A 24020-nucleotide genomic window follows, 5' to 3' on the forward strand; every position below is an offset into this window, starting at 1 on the left:
TATTGCATATGGCCTTCTAGAGTCCTGGAACCCCCAAGGCGCTTTACATTCACACGCTGGTGGAGATGAGCTGCGATGTAGGTTTGGGGCGCACTGACAGAGGCGAGGCTGCCGAACACTGGCGCCACCGGTCCCTCCGACCACCACCAGCAGGCAATGTGGGTTAAGTGTCTTGCCCAAGGACACAACAACAGCGACAAACCAAGCGGTGCTCCAACCTGCAACCTTCCAGTTATGGGGCGAGCACTTGACTCCTGTGCCATCGTCGCCCACACCGTTTTAGGGCTCCGTCACTTTAAGAAAACAAGTTGGATCTGACCCCCCCCCCCCCCCCCCCCCAGACTGCTGAAAGCTGAGAAGCTCCGAAATTCGGGAGGAGTTCAGAGTAGTGTCGCTGCTCCTCCAACTTGGAGAGGTGAGAGGTGGTTGTGTGATAATTTCCTCGTTGGTGACATCACAAACGGGGACTTTTTGAAACGGCTTGTTTTAGACACATAATTCCTACAACTGAACACTGGCAGAAAACGGATGGATGGGTTTTTTTTATGTTTGGAGTGTTTATAGAGGCAGTAGCAACATGGTAGCACAAAAAGATGCAAAAGGTGAGTTTTGCATAATATGTCCCCATTTCGTAAAAGCCTTCCATAAATGCTTTCGTAAAGGCTGTAAAATGGTGTTTTGTTACAAAATCCAAACGCTACAAACGGACTGATGGGGAGAACCCTGAGACATTTTACAAACGGTAGTTTGAATGCCGAATCAGTATTTAAAACCCTGTTGTAATTAAACATGAAGAACTACGTTAAATAACAAAATGTCTGTGTGTAAAAGGAACTGAAGAATTAAGCCCAAATGATGAACAACTGTTTGCTTTCAAAATGATTGAATTCATATTTTAGTTTAGTCATTAATTAGTTAACATGGTTTAAATATTCATCCTAACAGCTGGGAGCAGTGGAGCTAATGAGGCCCATAAGGAGCCCACCGAGGGCACTCTTTCTCCAAATGTGATCCAGAACACTTGAAACATTGCTTATTAATTCACATTAATAACACAAGATGCAAGTAGAAAATATATAATTTATTAATTTGTTTTTTTCTTTCAGTCGGGCCAATGATCGCCGTGTTTTTTTAAATCATCATAAATGACATCGGTGTGCTTCTCCTGACAAGTCTGAACGGCTCTCAGGACCGCCGCCAGGCGTCGGTCCAAAGCAGACAGGTGTGGTTCAGAGAGAAGGGGGGCCACGGCCCCCAGAGGATCCAGGTCCAGTGATTCCCGCACAACGTCACTCAAACGAAACTCGGGGAGGGACAAGAGACGCAGGCGGAGCAGGGTGGAGCGACGGATCCTACCAAAACAGAACACAAGGTAAGTAGATATGTTTCAGACACTCTACTAGATATTTTAATTCCAGCATCAATCCCACGTCTAGACTAAAACCTAATCACTCATCCTCTGAACTGCACATTCCTCTCTAGCCACGTGGGAGCTGCATGGTGCCCAACGTCGCTCAACAGTTGAGAGGCAGGGGACACCCTGGACAGGTCTCCAGTCCATCACAGGGACACCCGAAGACGACCATTCCCTCACACACTTGCACCTGGGGATAATTTAGCATGATTTTGTCCGTTGAAGTAAACGAAGACAAAACCCAAACATGCACCCAGAGAGCACACTAACTACGATTGAAGACTACTGCTGGGATTTGAACCTGTGACCTTCTCGTTGTCAGGCATCAGCGCTACCAGCTGCGCCACCATGCAGCCTGGGAAAACAAGTCACCTCACCTTAACATTTTGTGTTTATTCACAGTTTGGACAAATCCTCTTCACTTTTTTCTTTGCATGGCACAATTCCTCGTTTCTATTTAACGTTTAGTTTTATTGTTTGTTCTGCATCTTCATCTATTGATGGTTTCTGCAGACGAATCATCCCTGAGGGACAACAGAGCAGAGGTGTGACCAAGTCACTGCTTTGCAAGTCACAAGTCTTGCCAGTCAAGTCCAAGTCAAAGACAACCAAGTCCAAGTCGAGTCCAAAGTCAATGATGTGGAAGTCCAAGGCAAGTCCAAGTCCTTAACTTTGAATTTTCAAGTCATATTCAAGTCATCCGTCAAACTTCAATTTAATGACAATGATAAGAAATAAATTCCAGAAACAAAACTTCTTAAAGCTTCGTTTGTTTGCTCAAACAAGCAGAAAGTGCTGTTGCGTTTAGCAGAACAAGATCAAACCCAGAACCAAGAATGAGTTAGGATTTTCGTCCACGTCGAGCCACTTTTGTGCTAAAATATCAAAAATGCTCAAGTCGTCATCGAGTCAACAGAAGCAAGTCGATTCAAGTCGCAAGTCATTGGCGTTCAAGTCCGAGTCAAGTCGTAAGTCTTTATAGATTTCATCAAGTCAAGTCAGAAGTCGTTAAAATAATGACTCGAGTCTGACTTGAGTCCAAGTCATGTGACTCGAGTCCACACCTCTGCAACAAGGTGTTTTAAACTTCATCTTCTTCTGTTAGTTATGGTTTCATGGCTTGTTTCACCTGCAGCACTGCGTCAAAGGAGCAAGAATGGAAGGCTCATCCTGGGAGTGTCGCCCAAACCTGAAAAATGTTACCAACATCAATAATCAGTAAACATTTGTTTACATAAACGACAGTGTTCACATAGCTCACGCTCGTCCGTTGTCCAGGTGAAGTAGAAACGTTTCATTTCCAAATTTCTCAAAGGTCTCGTAGTGGTGTCTGTCCATATTGCCTTGAGTGACAGAAGATACCAGATCAGGCTTTTTTACTCTGAATTACAAGCGGCGTGAGAATGTGGTCCCTCACACAGGTGAGGTACCACATTCTCACTATGACTGTTTACATAATTAAGAAGTGAATGAACAAACTCATGAGAAAGTCCAGCACAGCCATGTCTACGAGGTCCACCAGCCTGGTGCCGCTGTTGTAGGGAGGCGTTTGTTTCACAGTGTCGCAGTAGGCCGGGTCCTTCTCCCACCTCAAAGAAACAGTCGGGGAAGAACAAGGTGACGTAAAGTTGACTTAAAGCAACATAAAATTGTTTTAAGGCTTTAAGTTTTTGCTTTCAAACTGGTTTCGGTGCCTATTGAACAGTTTCGCATTGAACGGTACTTTGTGGCCCTCTGCTCGCCAGAAACGGCACTGAACAGCTTTGTGTTTGAGGCGGGAACACTAGTGGGAAGTGTAACAGTAGCTGTTTACGGTGCTAGTAGTTAATCTTAAGGCTAATGGTTAGCCTTTTCAGTTTTCTGACTTTCAATAAAACGCTCAATAAGAAGAATTTAGCATTTTTGGATGGCAACATGGCGGAGCCTGGAAGTAAAAGTAACAGAGTAATGTCTTTGGAGTAATGTATAAATGAAAATATTACCAATACGTTTTTGGTAACTTCACCACCTTATCAGAGAAAATTGTGGGGACCCGAGTGTGTGTGTGTATTTGTGTGTGTGTGTGTGTGTGTGTGTGTGTGTGTGTGTGTGTGTGTGTGTGTGTGTGTGTGTGTGTGTGTGTGTGTGAGTGGGGTGGGGATGGTGGTGGGTGGGGGTGGGGGGGGGTTGATTGTGAACCCCTGCTCTAGGCAGCTCAAATATTGTTGGTGTGGTGGGATGAAACTAAATAATTTCTTAAAGTATCATGTTTGTTCTAAAAAGTGTGGTTTCATGAGCACATGAAGTGATATTTTGTCTTTGCTGTTGTTTTATTTAGGCTGAATCACTACTGAAAAACAAGACAAAAGAACACTAAAGTACACCGCTGGGTATACCTTTTTGGGTGTTTGTTGGATTTTTGCTTTAAGCTTTAAACAAATTGCTAGTGGTCTTTTTAGCTGAAGTTCAGCACCCCCGACGATGGGCTTGAAACACCCATGAGGACTCTAAATACTCTCTTCTTATTGGCTGAAACTATTAGCACCAGTTTTTGCCACCAGAGGGCAGCAACTCTCCACCATGTTGTTCTATTTTCTGCCAGCGGAGGGAACAAATTCCCCATTCCTTCAATGAAACGATACATAAAGAGCAAGTGTTGTTACTAAGTCTTGCAAAATTACATTTACACGGAACAAAAAGTTTAAAAAAAGATCTAAGATTGAATTGTTGCTGGTTACCTAAAAATAAATGGATGTTTAAACAGTTAAAATAATCTAAAACTCTAGGGAAGCTGGGATTACATTTAGGAGCGCTGCAAACCCCCAAAAGCAGGCCTATGAGGAGGCTAAATGCTCTTCTCACTGGCCAAAACTATTAGTACCAGCTTCTGCCACCAGAGGGCAGCAACTCGCCACCTTCTCCAAACTGTGTTGGAAATCAGAGTTGTTCTATTTATTGCCAGCAGAGGGCGCAGACTCCTCATTCATTCAATGAAACAATTAACATCAAGCCTTTTGTTTTTACTAAGTAATTATTGCAAAATTCAACATACAATGAAAAAGAGTAAAATATATCAGTAATGGTATTCAGTTACTGGTTACTTAAAGATGACCACTAACAGTAAAATTAAATAAATGTTTAAACAATTAAAACAATCCCAAACTTTAAGGAAGATGGAAATAAACAGCTCCACACACACACACACACACACACACACACACACACACACACACACACACACACACACACACACACACACACACACACACACACACACACACCAAAGTACTCTGGGAAAACCTCATTGCTTTGGAGTGACGTGCTGACAAAGTATACCCACTGTGCCAGCTTTGTACGACTATAGGATCGTCTCCACGGTGACCTCCAAGACCTGCGAGGAGCCAGGGTGAGATCAGGCAACATGGCAGCCAGAGAAACCTCCAGTACATGTGGCCGACCGCATACCGGGTTCTCTGTTGAACAGTAGTACTCACACTGGCCATAGAAACACGTGTTCCCAGCTAAAGACAGAGATGGGATGGGGGTTAAGGCTGGGTCAGAGGTGTAGTGGGGGTTAGTGTAACTAATGGAAACTGTGTATCTCCAAAATTTGCATTTGTGCCTCTAAACATTTACCCGGGGAGGTAAAGAAGGTCCTAGAGAGCTTGCGGTCAGCGGTAATGTCTCTGATCTCTGTGGTGATGTTGACGAGTCGACCGACCACTGGAGGGATCCGGTTGAAGCCCAACAGTCTGAGACAGGAAGTTACCAAAGACAAAGTAAAAAAAAACGTGGAAATGTTGTGTGAAAGAAAAAAAAAGTGTCTGTTCACAGAATCGTGTTATAACGGTTCTAACTGCTAAAGTTTCTACAGTTGTCCTTTATCGCCCACCAGCCTTGTTGGTAAGCTTCAAAATCTGTCGTGTTCTACTTCAGAACATGACTTTCTTTTTCTAATTTGACAAGAACATCCAGAGATGGTCGCAGCTCGGCTGACTCCCTGTAGTCGATCCATTTGACCGTAAGACTAGCACATCTCACAAAACCGGTCAAGAGCTTTATCACGCTCTCACCTGCAGCATCTAAGCTGACACTCTGCTTAAACGAGAGACGCACCACTTCCAAAGCTTGTTTCATCTTCTTCTCCACTTCTACAAGAACCCTGACCCATCACCTCGAAACAAGAACATTCCATTCAACCTGAAGTGTTCTTATAGGATTAAGAAACTGCCTCTTCTCTGACTGATGGCATCTGATTTCCACCCATCCCCCCCCAACGCCACCCCCTAAAGCCGGGCGTACGCTGTGCGACTTTTTCACTTTTTTGAGCCGATTTTCCACTCGTGAGAGAATCCACGAGATCGGGGCGAGTTTTGCGCCGAGCGGTCGTGTAGTGTACAGGGGGTTACGAGAGGCGATCAACACCACGTGACCAGCTACCGATCAGCAGTCGTGAGCTCGCACGGACTTCTGGCGTGTTTGAATTTTTGCTCGTCCCTCGTGAGGGTATCGCACTGTTGAAGCGGCGCTGCGAGCAGCTGCGACCCAAAAAGTACCAGAACCGCTCACGGTGCATGCGCAATCATGGATCAACGCCGCTCACCCGCTATTTCCCTGATAACACACGTTGTTTATTTTTATTTTTACAAGTTTTTTTTTACTCACAAAGATTGTCAAGAAAGCGTGTTTGTCGTGTTCATGTCAAATTAACCTGATCACAAAACACAGATTTACTTTCTTTATTTCGTTTTCCTCATCCAACCCCCATAAATCCCCGTGTGTCCTCCTGCAGCACTCCCGAAGGACAACAGGCAAGACAAGACAAAAAAGTCTGACGTGTTGTGTAAAAACGGCTATTTTTAGCATATTTTTTAGGGCCGACGTGTTGCTACCAGACGTACAGTGGGAGCAGTCAGGTCGCATCGAGAACTGGGTCGTACAGTGTGAGCACATGACTCGTGAGATCTGCCCTGCGAGGAAGTCGTACAGTTTGAGCTGAAGCTGAGTGCTACGAGTGAAAAAGTCGCACGGTGTCCGCCCAGCTTAACTAAGGTTGAGCTAAATCCTTACAGTTAGCAGTTCTACTGATGCGTCTTCACAAATCTCGGCTCCCACCAACCTTCTTCAGGCCATTTCTCTACCCATTCTGCTACCGTTCACACATGTCATGCTTTGATTGGCCTCAGGTACGTTTGTTTGCACCTCTGCCTGCGTCCGGCTGGAATCTACTGACCCAACTATTGCTGTCTAAGGCCTAATTTAAACTTCTCCATCAGCTCCAACGGGGAGAGGCACGCACGCACGGATGGAGACAATTTGCCCCCATGCTTATCCGTCTCCTGGGGAGTGTTGCAAAGCAATTCCCCGCCAGGACAACAGAGGGCGTAGCGCAGTTCTGTGGTATCCTGTCATGTGTCCGGTCCAAGATAGTAAGGTTTATATTGTGGGTTTTATTTTTATTTTTTGTATTTAAGAGACTCTTTAACACGGACAAATTTGTCCCTCATTCTCCTCCACCTCTTCATACACTCGCCACCTCTTAACCCACGTTTCCCATCATTTACGTCCACGAATAAAATTCTTGCTCGCTTTTCTCTCCTCCAGTCACGGGGGAATGAAACGTTCATATTTTAGAGTTTCTCCGCTAGGTATTCTTCAAGCTGCTCCGTGTCTGCCGTTAGTTATCCTCAGCTCTTTATGTTTTTGAGGGCGCAATGGCGGCGGTGTAGACGACAGCGGCGCCCTGACCAATCACAAGCCTGTGTTCTCTGTCTCGACGGACGGATGTTTAGAAAAGAGAGCTCAACTCCGTCCGTCCTTGCGGCGAGGGCTCTCCAGCAGGCTCGCAAGGACGGATAATGGCGTTGCGTGCATCCGTCCCGACGCAGACGGAGAAGTATAATTTAGGCTTAAGGCCATTTTTCTAAAACGTTGAGTTTCATTAAAAACCAACCTCCTTGGTCCAAACCAAAGACGTTTAGGAAAGACAAGTCTATCATTTATCTATTGTCGAGTAAGGGAACTACCAGTGTTGTAAATGCAGCTACAGCTTCCATAAGGGCCTTGGAGCTTATCTTATGTGACCCCTTTTGGAGCCTTTGACCACGTGCAGCATGGGTGGACTGGCCTATCTGGTATTCTGGCACTGTCCCGGTGGGCCTCCTAGCCAAGTGGGCCGCTTGCCCAGCTTGGACCGACACAAGCCCCACCCCGCTTTCACATTCGCCGGAACAGACGAGTCTGTGATCAACTGCAACAACACCCCCCGCCCCACACCCTCGCTCTGAGGGCCAACGGTCCATAAAAATGCCAGGGCCGATTTTTGGTCCCAGTCCACCCCTGATGGCATCTCAGTGTAGGTATCTCACACTTGACACACCCTTGGTTCCAACATACTTGATTGTCATTTAAACATCTCACGAGTTTCATCTCCCATGGGTTGCGGTCTAGGACCCCTCTCCTGGTAATCCATACCCTCGCTCTCTTCCCAGTTATCTGCTTTCATGACGTTCACATAGACACTAAACTGGACTTATCACTGCTTCCCTAAAGGCGTAGCTTGTTCTGAATAACCAATTCCTGTAACACACTGATGAGAGTAACGTTCTTGCCCAGAACATCACTTGCTGCGACGGTTATAATCATCTGTACCTGTCCAGGTGGAAGGCAGCGATCTCTGCATTGTGTCTCTCAAAGTCTGAGAAGTAGAAGAGGTTCACGTCTGTCTCGGCGTCTCTGGATTGTCTGATAAAGAAAACGAAACACGGTTTGGTGGAATCCTCTTGTGTTTGCTGTTAGGAGGGCGTGGCTCACCTCATGGGTTTGAGCAGAGCTTGTCCGTAGTTTGGGAATGACAGAAGCAGTTTCAGCTGTGTGCCCCCGGTCTTCTGAACTAACGGATGCACATCAAGCAAACACAGAGAGCGCATAAATACTCAGAGGGAAGGATGATCTTCATCTTCACTTTGTATGCAGCTATAGGAAAGATATTAATATTACATAAAGGCAGAAAAACAACCCTGAGGTAAGAACAGCAGGGACTTTGTTGAAGGCGTTCAAATTACAAAATTAAACCACATATGCTGCTCAGTCACTGCTGACTTTCATTTTACTAAATACTTGAACATATTTTTATTTACTGATCAGTTGATTTATCTTCAGGTGTGTTTCCTAAGCGGAAAAACTGGACATTTTAGCTTAATTTAAAGACCAAGTTCACCAATTTTTTTCAACACATTTGCAGTGGTCTCTAGTGGAAATGAATGCCTTGTGAGTTGATCTATTTGGGGGGAAAAAAAGCTCTGGCGCTCCTGTTTCAGGAACTAGAAGTGAGCCGGGGCACGGATGAGCAGATGAAGGCGGGATTTCATCGACTCTGAATGGAAAATAGCGACACGGGTCTCACTGTTTCTCTGCAACTTTCATCATTTATCTCCTCAAAAAACACAAGCCTGAAGGAGTTCTGCCATGTGGTGGATTTGCTAATAAGTAAGTAATTTTTTTTAAATTTATATAGCACTTATCACAGACATTGAATCACAAAGTGCTTCACATAGATTAAAACAAAGTCATAAAATCCAAATGATTTCAAAACAGAAATAGATTTACATCACAAAAAATGTTATAAAATTATAAAATTTTATAAACAGATGAAAGATTAAAATTTTGAGTTAAAATAAGAAAATAAAAATTTTAGGTCAAAGCAGCTTTAAATAAAATGGTCTTCAGCTGTTTTTTAACATGTCCAGACTGTCAATGCTGCGTGAGGATAAAGGAAGATCATTCCAGAGTCGGCGTGCAACAGTCTGGAAGGAGCGATCACCTCGACTTTTGTATCTGGTCTTTGGAACTTCTAGAAGGTTCTGGTGTGTGGATCTGAGGGCTCGGGTTGGAGCATAAGGCTTTAACAGTTCAGTAATATAGGGAGGAGCTTGCACATGTAGAGCCCTGGAAGTTCTAGTCAGGATTCTAAAATGAAATCTAAAGTTAACGGGTAACCAGTGCAGAGACATCAGAATAGGAGTGATGTGAGCTCTTCTGTTAGCTCCGGTTAGGAGCCTCGCTGCAGAGTTCTGGACCAACTGAAGGCGGTCAAGGGCTTTTTGTTAAAACATGTGAAAAGTGTGTTACAGTAATCTAGACGGGAGGAGATAAAGGCATGGATAACCATTTCAAGTTCATTTTTTGACACTAACCTTCGCAGTTTGGAGATATTTCTTAAGTGATAAAAACAGTTTCGGACCTACGTTTTTGAGTGATCTTCAACAGACATTGATTGGTCAAAAACACCCAAATTCCTTAAGTTTGTCTTGACAGCAGAAGATAAATGACCAAGTTTTTGACTAATCAGGGGAACCATGCTCTCAGGGGCAATGATCAGACATTCAGTCTTTGCAGAGTTTCACTGCAGGAAGTTTTCTTCTAGCCAGCTGGTGATAGCTGAAAGAAACTTGTAATTCAGACAGTTTGTAGAACTCAGAATCCTTAAAGGAGCAGTACAGCTGAATATCATCTGCATATAGGTGATAAGAGACATTATGAAAATAATCAATTATCTGTCCAAGAGGGTGTATGTACAGCAGAAACAACAGTGGACCCAAAACAGAGCCTTGGGGTACCCCACAGAAGATTGGTAGGAACAGTTCCAGAGAATGATAACAGTTAGCTTCTGCTAGTCGAGGTGTGCTCTGCTCTGTCCTGGATGCTAAATCAACAACAGCCTTTTCTGGTCATAAACAAAGATGTCTATAAATGCTCATTTTTACTGGCGTAGATCTGACTGGCATTTCTAATCCAAGAGTTTCTCCATCTATTTTCTATACGCAGCTGATGCAGGAAACGGGTAGAAGACTATTATTATGTTTAGCTTGCATGTTAAATCAGAGTGATCGATCACATTTCAAAAGTAAAAAACTAGATTTTTAGGTAATCTTGTCCATGTAGGGACTCATATTATGGTTGTTATGTAATTCACTTCAGTATTTAGTGTTTTGTTTCTTTTAGCTAAGCAGCAGTTGAGCCAAACAGTCAGCCTAATAAAATTGTTTTGTCATTTAATTTCCACATAAAGTCAAATTCTGCATGTGTTGGCAAGTTCCTCAAACATGGATGAAAAACAAAATAAGCTTCTCAGACCTGATCTTTTGTTTTTGTGACCAATTTCTATTTCAGTTGGCTAATTAGGATTAGCATGCTTTCATGAACACACACTGTTTTAGAACATTTAATCATGGAAACAAAATATAGCCTATTTAAAATTTTGATAATTAGAAACTAATAAGATTTGATCAACTAAAGTTAAAGCATCCCTCCTCGAATGAGAACAGGTAAAACTTGACAAAATAAAATGTTAGTGTGGGAAAGTCATTGTCTTTACATTAAGACACTGCATGACATTTATTATGTGTCTGTGATTTACGCTGGCAGTTCTGATAAAAACTAGGGGTGGGACTAGATTAAAAATTAATCTAATTAATCAGAGGCTTTATAAGGAATTAATTGTAATTAATTGCATTTTAATTGTTCAGGACAATTTTAACCCCAAAACATTTTAAAATCGATAATAATGATAGTGAGGCACAGATGACACATCTACACTTTAAGAAGTATATTTCTGTAACCACAAGGTCTATTTGATTACTTTGGTCTCATTATGAAGGTGTGGCATTTGTTAGGACGTGCGCTGGTGAAGGTTCTCAATCATTCAGGTCTCAGTAATCCAAAAGGGTTCAAATGAAGACAGCTTGACTTCTTTGGTTTCTTGAAGACGTTTTGCTTCTCATCCGAGGACCTTTGTCAATTCAAACTGGAATATGGGAGAGTCAAGCTTATAAACTTTGGCTGTCTGTTGTTATTTAACGAGCAGAAACTACTCTGGGTACCCCGCCTCTCCATCCCCTGATGAGTCTTTAGCCTCTATTGATTAGATGCAGGAAGGCATGACCTAGACTGAAACTGCTTAAGAATGAGATTCAAAGCTGCATTATAGGCCCTGGAAAGGTGAAATCTAAGCCCCTCCCTTATTTAAAGTGGGGTTTTCACATTTTACATAGATAGCTTATTTTACTCCTCTCTCAAACCATCTACCTTCTCTGTCCAGAATATGTACTTTGTCATCTACAAAGGTGTGTCCCTCGTCCTTCAGGTGTAGGTGGACTTGACCTGAAGAGGTGGCTCTCCTGAGTTGTGCCATGCATTTGTTGTAATTGGTGTTTAGTTTCCCCAGTGTAACAATCTGGACAGTCCTCACTACATCGGACTACATAAACAGCACCACTGAGCTTCTGTTTGGGTGTTATGTCTTGTGGATGGACCAGTTTCGGTCTGAGGGTGTTGTTGGGTTTAAAGTTTACCGGGATGATGTGTTTGGAGAAGATCCATCTAAGATTCTCTGAGACTCCTGCCACATATGGGGTGACAGTGCCTTTGTGCCTGCTGTCCTTTTCTTTGCTGGTTGCTGCGTTGGATGCTTTTCCAGACTTCTTTGTAGATTTCACAAAGAAGTCATGTCTGCCAACCCTAACCCTGCATCTAATCAACACGACTCCCTCTCAATAGAGGCCAACGACTGACTCATCAGGGGATGGAGAGGCGGGGTACCCAGAGTAGTTTCTGCTCGTTAAATAACAGAAAGCTACAGCGTATGGGCTTGACTCTCCCATGCTTCAGTTAGAATTGACAAAGCTCCTCAGATGAGAAGCGAAACAAGAAACCAAAGAAGTCAAGCTGCCTTCATTTGAACCCTTTGGGTTGTTAGGATGTGTAACTATTAGTTTATGTGTTACTGATTAATGTATATGAACATGGAACATTGTAAATATGTGTAGAACTAAACACTAGGTGGCAGCAGAGCACTGCTTATATAAACAGAGGTGTAGGGTAGAGTTCAGAGGAAGTTCAGCTGAGGGTTAAAGGATGAATGCTGCATGTGTGCTTGTCCCTCCTGCTGTAATCAAGTTCATATGGATAAAGTTACTGCCAGCCTGCTTTCTACCAACTACAAAATATAACGGTAAAAAATATTTATTTTTCTTTTATTGTCAAGATTAATTTAATTGTGGTTTTAGTCACGTTTAGAACGCATAAAAAAGGTTTATAGGGTTTTGTAACCCAGGGTCTGCAGTTTCTCTAGAGGTGCAGCTTGATATTTATTTTTACACACACACACACACACACACACACACACACACACACACACACACACACACACACACACACACACACACACACACACACACGGCATACATTGTGATGGGAATTTTTTTAGGGTTAGGGTTAATTTTTTCTGATTAATTAATCATGATTAACTCATTAAATTCCCACACCTAATAAATAAATAAAGTAACCCACACTTTATGATACAATCTGCAGTTACTATAGTGTTAATCATGAAAATCAGATGTGACAAAGTGAGGAAACAGAAATCTTCCTGTAGCTGAGATAAATGCTTAATCTGCACCGCATAGCATAAATATCAAAACATTATTTATTCTCCAGGGCGCCGAGGACAAGGATGCTTCATCTGTGAGGTGCAGAAACAAAATGAGCTGATGCAAGTGTAGTGAATATCTGTGTTTATGTATTTGCATTGAGCTCAGCTGCAGGGTAGGCCTCTAACACGTATAAAGCACTCATGCGGACGACTCAATCTGTAACTGTGTGTGGTTTTGCATGGAGCTGATTTAGTACGATCTTCCAAGAGGACCATGTTTATGACCTCACAATAAAACACCACGTAGGCTGCCATTTTGGTTATGTAAGTGGTCCGAATGAGGACCGTTTGTCTCCGTTTACTGTTCTTCAGTTGTGTTGTGTGTTTCCACTCTTCCATGAATACTTTGCATTTTCACAGCATGAATAAGAGAAATTCTTAACCTTATTGGAGCTTTAGTGAAAAAAGGAGATTATGCTTTTAAAAGAAATTATTAAAGATCACATCAGAGAAACAGCTTGAAGTTGAAAGGGCGACTAAACGAAATACTGCTGTTACTTCACCCAACCAAGTGCTGCTTTTAATTAGTCTGATCTGTTTCATTTCTTGGTCCTGTCCTTTCTTCTCTCTCCTATTAGCGCTCTTTAGTTGCTCACCAGCTCCAAGGATGCGGTTTGTTGCCAAATAATGAGTCAGTTGAGCCAGGTTGGGGTTGTTCCTGTCATACAGCTCCCAGCGAGAGATTCCCAATTGGAATTGCAACCAGGGAGGATGGGTTTCCTTGTCTCTTGTCCAAGTAACTTTATCGTAGCCATCCTCCTCACTGGCGCTTTGCCTATGGAAGGAGATGTAACACAGGAAACAGGTTTAATAAAACAATAGCTTAAATGAATTAAAGCACAGGAAAGTCAAATAAAAAAAGAAATACAGCTTAAAATATATGTAGAATCAAATTAAATGAAAGTATGAAGATAGCCTGCCATAATTAAAGAGATTCTAAGTAGTTTTGGGTGCTTTTAGCACCCCCTAGTGTTCGTAATTAAATTTCTGCCATCAAAGCAAAAGAGAAACTCATCTCCTTGCCGTGCGTTCATCTTACAGTGATGACCAGGGGATGGGGGGTGGAATTGCTTTGCTTCCATGTTGTCCGTGAGATGGGGGTGAGTTGCGTGAGGATGTTTTTTTTGGGGGGGGGGGGGGGGGGGGGGGGTTGTAGCTGTGGCTGGATTTCCAGGTGTGGATAAGGAAAACATCTTCTTAATCTAATAGATGAAAAGTCTCCCCAGCCTTCATTAGTGTCTACAGGAGCGATTCATCACATTGAACAAATCAGCAATATTCCCGATCTAAAACATGCAGGAAACGTGCTAGAAGCAGACTGCAGGGCCAGGTATGGAAGCTGAATCTTTCCACAGGTGGTGGCCCGGCACTCTGAAGTTGCAAATGCAGTGCTCTGGCCACAGAGGGCAGTAGGGGTCTGAGTGATAGTTCATTAACCCTGTAGAAGGTCCTCTGTATAAGATCTCATTGTGAGTCCGTTTATCATTTAGCTGTTAGCGTCGTTAACTCAGACAGGAACAATAATAAAAGGTCAGAGGTTGGGCAACCTCACAGAGTGACATCATCAAGGGGAATCTTGAAATGTTTAGTAGGGGATCTCCTAACCCCTTTTGTTTTGAAAGGGTTTCTGCTGCAGATGCTCAATATTGGCTTTTGATATCAGCTCTGACTCTTAATTTCTGCTATGGATTTAAACTGATACAAACATGCTGCTCCTCTCATAAGAAAGAAAAACACGTTAGGGTACTAACTTTGCATAAACTTTGCCGTTCCTCCCAATCACACCCCTCCAGGTCAAGCTGTCATTGCCCACGTGAGCATTGAAGTCTCCCAGCAGTACAATGGAGTCCCCTGATGGAGCACTATCTAGCAGGGACTCCAAAAAGGGTGGGTACTCTGGACTGATATTTGGCCCATAAGCACAAACAACAGTCAGGACCCGTTCCCCGACCCGAAGGCGCAGGGAAGCTACCCTCTCGTTCCCCGGGGTAAACCCCAACACACAGGCAGAGAGTCTTGGGGCTAACAAAAAGCCAACCCCAGCCCTCCGCCTCTCACCCGGAGCAACTCCAGCAAAGGAGAGTGTCCAACCCCTCTCAAGGACTTGGGTTCCAGAGCCAATGCTTGTGTCGAGGTGAGTCTGACTATATCTAGCCGGTACCGCTCAACCTCTGCCACAAGCTCCTGCTCCTTCCCTGCCAGCGAGGTGACGTTCCATGTCCCAAAAACCAGTTTTCTTGTCCGGGGATTGGACCGCCAAGGCTCCCGCCTCGGTCTGCCACCCAATCCACATTGCACCGGACCCTTCATGTTCCTCCTGCGGGTGGTGGGTCCACAGTTGGATGAGCCCATGTATTCGGTTCGGGCTGGGCACGGCCGGGCCCCATGGGTGAAAGCCCGGCCACCAGACGCTCGCTCACGGGCCCTAACCCCAGGCCTGGCTCCAAGGTGGGACCCCGGTAACCCTCAGGGCCGGGTACTCAGACTCTTTGAATTTTCTTCCATGAAAGATCCTGTGAACCATTCTTTGTCTCACCCTTCACCTAAGACCAATTTGTCATGGGAGACCCTTCCAGGGGCACAAAGTGCCCCAGACAACATAGCTCCTAGGATCATTAGGGCACTCAAACTCCTCCACCATGATAAGGTGACGGTTCAAGGAGGAGTGATATGATTCAATATTTATTTATACAATAAGAATTTGGATTTATCTTTAAACGTTTGGACAAATTATTGCAGTTTCCTAAATAAATGTGGTGGAAAACTGACTTTCAGAAATGCTCACCTTGTTTTTTTTTATTGTTATGATTAAATAAATATAGAAAAGTGATAATTATTTTTATTGAACTGCTAAACAACTGCTACTCCAAACAAAGATAACCATCAGGTTAGAGATGCTTGTCTAAGTTCATGAGGAGGTAAACCGTTGAAAAACCTAAGCTAATGAAGGCGTTTGTCGACCTTTTTCACTCACCACTCACTGTCGTTAGTGATGGAGTTCTCCTCATCCTCATCCTCACCCACCGAGTCTTCTGCCTCAGCGTCGGTCTTTAGCCTCAGCAGCCAGTCGTCTTCCTGTAGCTCTGGACGTGGCAGGTTGTAGAGCGGATGTTGAAACAACTCCTCCAGCTTAGAGCGACCCTTCTCCTTTTTCATTAGTTTTTCAACTCCGAGCAGTTTCTTTGCCTCCTCAGTGGCCTCGCTAATGGAGCCATTCCATTTCTGGTCATGCACGCTGGCATTTGATTTGTACCGTTCTCCATTTTGGGAGTTGGCTGGTGGTTTGTTTGAGGAAAAGGCGGCAGAAGAGGAGGAGGAGTGCGAGACCGGATCTGTTCTTGGAACAAAGGCTGGAGAGAACGGCGTGGGAAGAACACAGGCGGACTGAAGGACCGAGAAGCAGAAGATTGCTAAAAGGAGATGGAGAGAGAGAGAGATGCACGCCAGTCCCAGATAGATGGAGCGAGTAGACTGACCCCGGCTTCGACGCACCATGCTGGAACAACAGAAGACCACAGTGAACCCAGATTTACATAAAATATCATAGTTTTTCACATTTTTCTTAGTTGGACCAACAGTCCATGGTGTTTTAGACTCTCAACCATTATGCTCACATACCAGGATTCCTTGTTATTGTTAATGTGACACAGGAAGTGTTTTTGAATCACCAACCAGGACCTCTCTGCCTGGTCAGACCATAACGGACAGCTTGGCTGCCCGATAAAAACATGTTGTGTTTATTTCCTTCCCAGTTTTGCACCACGATTGACGGCTGTGATGCTGAAGCAATTTGCTGGGTTCCTTATATAGGAAAGTTTTTTTCTGATTGGCTTAACTCATTCACTGCCAGACGTTTCCTGATCAGTAAGCCCTTCGCTGCCAACGTTTTTCAAAGTTTGGATTTTAAACAACTACTTTTGTGGTCAATGGCAGTGAATGAGTTCATCAATTGTTTTTTAAGCGTGTTTATTTCGCATTTGTTTATCACGCGTGTGTTCATTACGCGTGTTTATTGCGCATGTGTTCATCATGCATTTGTTCATTGCACATGTGTTTACCACGCGTGTGTTAATTACACATGTTTATTGCGCATGTGTTCTTCATGCATTTATTCATAGCGCATTTGTTTACCACACGTGTGTTCATTACGCGTGTTTATTACACATGTGTTTACCATGCGTGTGTTCATTACACGTGTTCATTGCACATGTGTTCATCATGCGTGTGTTCATTACGCGTGTTTATTGTGCATGTGTTCATCATGAGTTTGTTCATTATGCATGTGTTTATGTCACGTGTGTTCATTACACGTGTTTATTGCGCATGTGCTCATCATGCATTTGTTCATTGCGCATGTGTTCATCATGCATTTGTTCATTACGCATGTGTTTATGTCGCATGTGTTCCTCATGCGTGTGTTCATTACGCATGTTTATTGAGCATGTGTTCATCATGAGTTTGATCATTATGCATGTTTATGTCGCATGTGTTGATTACGCATGTTTATTGCGCATGTGTTCATCATGCATTTGTTCATTGCACATTTGTTTATTACGCGTGTGTTCATTACGCGTGTGTTCATTACGCGTGTTTATTGCGCATGTGTTCATCATGCATTTGTTCTTGCACATTTGTTTACCACGCATGTGTTCAATACACGTGTTTATTATGCATGTGTTTACCATGTGTGTGTTCATTACGCATGTTTATTACGCATGTGTTTACCACGCATGTGTTCATTACACATGTTTATTGCACATGTGCTCATCATAAATGTGTTCATTGCGCATGTGTTCATCATGCATGTGTTCATCACGCGTGTTTATTGCACATGTGTTCATCATTAGTTTGTTCATTATGCATGTGTTTATGTTGCATGTGTTCATCACATGTGTTTATTGCGCATGTGCTCATCATGCATTTGTTCGTTGCACATTTGTTTATTACGCGTGTGTTCATTACGCGTGTTTATTGCGCATGTGTTCATCATGCATTTGTTCTTGCACATTTGTTTACCACGCATGTGTTCAATACACGTGTTTATTATGCATGTGTTTACCATGTGTGTGTTCATTACGCATGTTTATTACGCATGTGTTTACCACGCATGTGTTCATTACACATGTTTATTGCACATGTGCTCATCATAAATGTGTTCATTGCGCATGTGTTCATCATGCATGTGTTCATCACGCGTGTTTATTGCACATGTGTTCATCATTAGTTTGTTCATTATGCATGTGTTTATGTTGCATGTGTTCATCACGTGTTTATTGCGCATGTGCTCATCATGCATTCGTTCGTTGCACATTTGTTTATTACGCGTCTGTTCATTTTGCATGTTTATTGCACATGTGTTCATCATTAGTTTGTTCATTATGCATGTGTTTATGTTGCTTGTGTTCATTACGCGTGTTTATTGCGCATGTGTTCATCATGCATTTGTTCATTTCACATTTGTTTATTATGCATGTGTTCATTACACATGTTTATTGCACGTGTTCATTATGCATTTGTTCATTACGCATGTGTTTACCACGCATGTGTTCATTACGCTTGTTTATTGCGCATGTGTTCGTCATGCATTTGTTCATTACGCATGTGTTTACCATGCGTGTGCTCATTACGTGTGTTTATTACGAATGTGTTCATCATGCATTTGTTCATTACGCATGTGTTTACTACACGTGTGTTCATTACGCGTGTTTATTGCGCAGATGTTCATCATGCATTTGTTTATTGCGTAAGTGTTCATCATGCGTTTGTTCATAACGCATGTGTTTGTGTTGCATGTGTTAATTACATTCATGTTTATTAACTCATTCACTGCCAGACGTTTCCTGACCAGTTCCCCTTCGCTGCCAGCATTTTCAAATTGCATTTTTTTTATTTAAAATGACAACTTTTGTCATCAATGGCAGTGAATGAGTTGATGAACTGACCTGTAATGGAATGTTTTATTATGTGAAGTGCCTTGAGACAACTCTTGTCGTGATCATCGACACATAAATATTGGACAATGGGTTTCCATAGGCTCCAATAACACGTTTTTGAAGATAAATGGGAGTGGCCACCACCGCCAATTTGACCGTGTCACAGGTTCCGTCAAGCCCAGACAATTCCACAAAAGGGAAAAGAGGTGGAGCTGAGGGTGGGGCTATAAGGCTGGGATCAACTGACGACACCCGGTCGAACTAACTACAAGCTAACCTGAAGCTAACCCAAAGCTAGCGTGGAGGTGGGAGCTAAGCTAATGGAGGTAGCAACCTAGCTACAACCGGAGTTAACTGTGCACAACACCAGAGCTTCTGGGTCAGAGATATGCCGGGCTGACCGCTGGGTAAAACCGGGTAAAACAGAGGTCTCCCGAGAGCTCCACAATCCGGCAGCTGCACAGCAGACAAGCGCCGCTGCGATCTGAGATGCGCAGAGCTGCCGCTGGGGAGAACCGGCTGGAAAGGTTTCCATCCCAGAGCTCCACAAGTCAGACCGCGCAGCAGTTAGGAGCCACGATCAGACAGAGATGCGCCGAGCTGCGGGGAGGGGAGAACCACAAGCCGGCAGCCCGCGCAGCAGACAGAAGCTGCGATCAAACAGATGCGCCGAGCTGCGGGGAGGGGAGAACCACAACATCTTAGGTGTGTTCTTGCTGTGTCGCATTTCTAATTCCATGCTGTAGTTCTTTTTTAAAACACAGAGCAGTTTTTTTTACTTGTTTTCCCGCTATGTTTCGTTTGCGGCTGCAAACTTCCTCAGGCTGACGCTGATGGTGGCGTCACTTCCTTCTCCGTTCATCCGCGGGCAGCAGAGGACGTTGTTGCCCTCTGCTGCCCGCTCTCCCCTCTCCGACGATGCAGTCCCATGCGCGGTCCGTGTAAACTCCATCGTCCCTGTTCATGGTCCCACATCCACGTCTCCTTATCTCGATTGCTTCTTTTATCCATCTTTTGTATTTTTGTTGTTGTTTTGAAAGCCGAAACCTACCAACCACAGTTTCACACACTGATTCAGACACAACATCAATAGTAGATTCATCTACCTGAATATTGATTAATTGTGAACATATTTGGTAATTGCTATTATCCATCCATCCATTTTCAGGTGCTTATCCAGAGACGGGTCGTGGGGGCAGCAGCCTAAGCTGACTTCCCTCTCCCCAGTCACTTGGGTCAGCTCTTCCGGGGGAATCCCTAGGCATTCCCAGAGACAGTCATTCCAACGTGTCCTGGGTCTTCCCTTGGGTCTCCTCCCAGTTGGAGGTGCCCGAAAAACCTCACCAGGAGGCATCCTAACTAGATGCCCGAGCCACCTCAACTGGCTCCTATCGATGCGGAGGAGCAGCAGATCTACTCCAAGCCCCTCCCGGACGACCGAGCCTCTCACCCTATCTCTAAGGGTGAGCCCAGCCACCCTGTGGAGAAAATTCATTTCGGCCGCTTGTATCTGTGATCTCGTTCTTTTGGTCACCACCCAAAGCTCGTGACTATAGGTGAGGGTAGGAACGTAGATAGACCGGTAAATCGAGAACTTCACCCTCTGGTTCAGCTCTCTCTTCACCACAACAGACTGGTACAACGCCCGAATCACTGCAGACGCAGTACCAATCCACCTAACGATCTCATGCTCCATCTTTCCCTCACTCGTGAACAAGACCCCGATACACTTAAACTTGGGGCAGGACCTCGTCTCTGACCCGGAGAAGGCATTCTGCCCTTTTCCGATTCAAGTAACTGCCACCAGTGCCTCCCTAATAAAGAAGTAAACAGCTTACCGGGCCTGGTTGGTTTTGAGCGCATCTGGTTGGTGCATTAATGCTGTATTATTTTTGTGTCCTTGTTGACTTTTTGCCTCAAAAACAGTAAATTACAATTAATTGGTCAAACAACAGAGGCAATTAGGCTCAAACGCAAATTTTGAGATTTTATTTACACGTTACCATGACTATATGAGTATCATGTACTAAATTAAAAGCTGTAATAAGGTTAACTCTGTCTGACGAAGGCAGCAGTGGATGCAGAAGCATGTCAGCAAAGGTAAAAACGAGCTCTATTTGCTCTTGTGTGTGATGAAGAGCCACTAAATATGAAATCAGATAGAAAATACAGAAGGAACGTAACAAAGACTAAACCTTTAGTGTAAAAACACAATGTCCTCTCGAGAGGACGGGGCACCTGGAGCTTTCCATGATGGTTAAGATGTTAACAAGAAAATCTGCATCATTTCTAATAAACTACAGCATTACTATAAAGAGACGGTTGACGTCATTAGCCTAAGGTAAACCCAGCCCTCATTACCGGGTTTTATTTAACATTAGCTTGTTTCTGGGATAACCGTGGCTTTTCTTTGAGCTGAAATCTGCTTGGCCTGTTCCTTATTCACTCTGGCGTGTTACCCAAAAGGACGGCCACACAGAAAGGCATCTGTCAAGTGACGAACTCAGGCATTTACGTCTGATCAGGGATGAGAAGTTCCCAAAGAAAATCAATGAGCTATTTGCTGCTTCCAGATTCGCTGCGAGGATCTGCAGATAGAAGGCGTTACTTACATCTTGTTTGCTTGAAGACCTTTTTGATTCTTCCCCCACCTCTCCACGTTTCGATCGTCTTCGTCTCCGGTGAGAATCAGATTCAGCGTTCGCCTTTGACCCGGTCTTTCCCAGGATGGTTGCGTTGGAGTGTTTGCTCTGCTGTGACCACACGGTGACAAACAAACAAGAGTATAGGGCAGCCGGTTGAAATAACCTGTCAGCGTGACCCATCATGAGGAGGAAGGTCACCCAAAAACAGCTGAATGATGGTATCAGCCCACCTGGCTGACTGATCACAGATCAGCAGGAGTCCTCTTCAGATCGACTGAATAATGCAAAAATTACCACAGATGTTGAGTTAAAAATCCCCCCCCCCCCAAATAAATAAATTACAGCAACTTTAATTCATGACTTGTGCTTTCCATACAGAGTAAAAACAACATACTCTCCAGGTGTTGTTGGCTTTCTTAGAGTATTTAGTTCAGAGTAAACAACTGCTTAGCTTATAGCCAAGTACTAAGAGTTTAATAAATGTGTAGATAGACTTCGAAATGTAAACACCAGCGAGATCACATCATTCATCAAAGCAAACCAGAGTTCAGAAGTTTCAATGTTCTACAGGTTCTGGTCTGTCTTGACATGACAGCAGCATGAAGCTCCCTCCATGATGAGAATCTCCCATTCCACCTCATTCCAGAGTTCTGCACTGAGATCTGGTCACTGTGGAGGCCGCTGCTGTGGCCCCCAGACTCTGGACCTCTCTCTCCCTGCGATCAGTGGACTCAGTGGTCTCCTTTAAAGAGCAAGTCACCCCCTACCAGAGTATTACTCCACTCCCATGTCATGTTTGAAAAATGCAACAAATGCTGTTGCCTAGCAGACCAAGAGGGCGGAGCCGCTAACAAATACACACACACGCAGGCTCACAACGACATTGTGACATCATATGGTACCATCTAACATTCTAGGGTACCTCTTAGCCAATAGCGGTGGCAGATTTAAATTCAACTGCAGTGCAGAGTTTTTACCTGACAACAGTAAAACACTGGCAGTTTTAGGCAGAAATTTTAAATTTTAACTAAAATGCACTAAAGTGCAAAACTATTGACGAAACGTGTCCGCAGCACGATTAGACACACATTTATATAGTTTATCAGAAAAAAGTTGACTTGTGGGTGACTTGCTCTTTAAAAAGCTGAAGACTCAACTGTTCAGGCTTTGGTGTGACCTTCATCACCACCCTCTCCTTATTCTGCTCTTATTCCTCTTTTCCCGGGAAAAACTGGACTCATGCAATATTCACAAAGAATATCATGTTTAATGTGGATTTCAAAAGTCTTCAGTCTGATGATTCCCATCAAATCCAGCATAAATGATCTAACACAAAGTTCAGCATCATCAGCAAACACCCATGTCTGTAGGACAGCCTTTAGTGATCACACCCAGCTCACAGATGATGGCAGATTTTAAAGCAGCTGTAATAAATGAGTTAAACCATAAAGTTAGGTCAGAAACGGAGGTCAGCATGTGCAGCTATTCTAATTCTGCATGATAAAGAAGCTTTGATCCAGATCCAAGAGTTAGAGATAAGATCTGTACACAGACTGTCCCATAGATGCAACACTGAGAGTATCGCACGTTGCAGTAGAAAGTAATTGTGAGTGTTAAAGTAACACACATCCCCTTCTGCCATGAAACGTCATAATTATCAGAAAAGAGATCATAAATAGTCTCACAAGTCACAGCTTCTCTTGGAGAGCAGTGGCTCAGCTGATATTTAAAGAGCAAGTTCACTGACAAACGATTTTTGACCTTTTTTAGATTTGATCAGTCACTCTGAGTTCTGAACATGCAGACTGAACGTGGAAATGGTCGTTCCCCCATTTCCTGCATTAGCCGCCAAAAAAAAAAAAAAGATGGGGAAAGTCTTGGGTCAGAAACCCCCCACAGACTTACGCCACACTGAAAATTGACCTTCATGGACTCACCCAGCTTGGCTCACGACGGAGAAGCCTGTTGTTGGTTTAGCATCCGGGAGAGAGTAGAGTCCGGCTTGGCCAATGACTGTATAAATAATGGATGAACCCTCCACGCTGTCACCTGTATATTTCTGGAGAGCTGAATTTAAGCCCAGTGGGCTGTTCCCACCACCGCCATCTTGGCTGCTTGAGTGTCTCGTCACTCACTTGAAATGCAAAATTTAGTTGAGAGTGGGGCTGTGAGGGTGGGGGCAGATTATATACACCCATCAGACTCTGAGTCAATGTAGCTACGGGTGAACTGGGCAAAAAGCTAACGGAGGTTGGCGGGAAACCACAGACACTGCTATCCTTTGCCTCTTTGGTCTTCCCTGAAGCAAGCAGGCGACAAGCTGCTAGCATTTAAAAAGATACTACCCTACTGCAACTTATGATTTCAAGCTTTAAATTTAAACGGATGTCTTAAGAAAGTATCCGGCACCTCAAAGTTGTCACAACTGTAAATTTGACCTATCAAGCATAAAAAGTTTTTTTTGAACCAGGTTGAAGCCTGTTTCTATTTCTGCTGTGAAGTCAGCATTTTTAGCAATGCAAGTCAACGGGAACTTGAGCTTTTCTTGAGCCAGCCTC

The 24020-nt window shown here is 43.8% G+C and overlaps 1 protein-coding gene across 1 annotated transcript; it reads right to left on the reverse strand.

Moving 5' to 3' along the window:
* Positions 1 to 1062: 1062 nt before the first annotated feature.
* fam20cl (family with sequence similarity 20 member C, like) lies at positions 1063 to 23525 on the reverse strand. Its single transcript, XM_015945436.3, has 12 exons — positions 23400 to 23525; positions 21430 to 21570; positions 15859 to 16380; positions 13481 to 13659; positions 8207 to 8285; positions 8045 to 8137; positions 5030 to 5145; positions 4734 to 4914; positions 2894 to 3003; positions 2676 to 2757; positions 2544 to 2603; positions 1063 to 1352 (listed from the first exon to the last, which is right to left on the reverse strand). The coding sequence occupies exons 3-12, from the start codon at positions 16377 to 16379 to the stop codon at positions 1103 to 1105; spliced, it is 1671 nt and encodes a 556-aa protein (XP_015800922.1). The 5' UTR covers position 16380; positions 21430 to 21570; positions 23400 to 23525; the 3' UTR covers positions 1063 to 1102.
* Between the last annotated feature and the right edge of the window lie 495 nt (positions 23526 to 24020).

Source organism: Nothobranchius furzeri, chromosome 12 (assembly GCF_043380555.1).
Source record: "Nothobranchius furzeri strain GRZ-AD chromosome 12, NfurGRZ-RIMD1, whole genome shotgun sequence".
In the NCBI taxonomy this organism is placed as follows: Eukaryota; Metazoa; Chordata; class Actinopteri; order Cyprinodontiformes; family Nothobranchiidae; genus Nothobranchius; species Nothobranchius furzeri.

Excerpts from the sequence above, each read along its gene's own strand:
- fam20cl (XM_015945436.3), bottom strand. The coding sequence starts at position 16,379 with ATGGTGCGTCGAAGCCGGGGTCAGTCTACTCGCTCCATCTATCTGGGA. Across the intron at positions 8,138-8,206 it reads GCTCTGCTCAAACCCATGAG|ACAATCCAGAGACGCCGAGA; the intron begins GTGAGCCACGCC and ends TTTCTTTATCAG. Across the intron at positions 4,915-5,029 it reads GACCTTCTTTACCTCCCCGG|CTGGGAACACGTGTTTCTAT; the intron begins GTAAATGTTTAG and ends CTCTGTCTTTAG.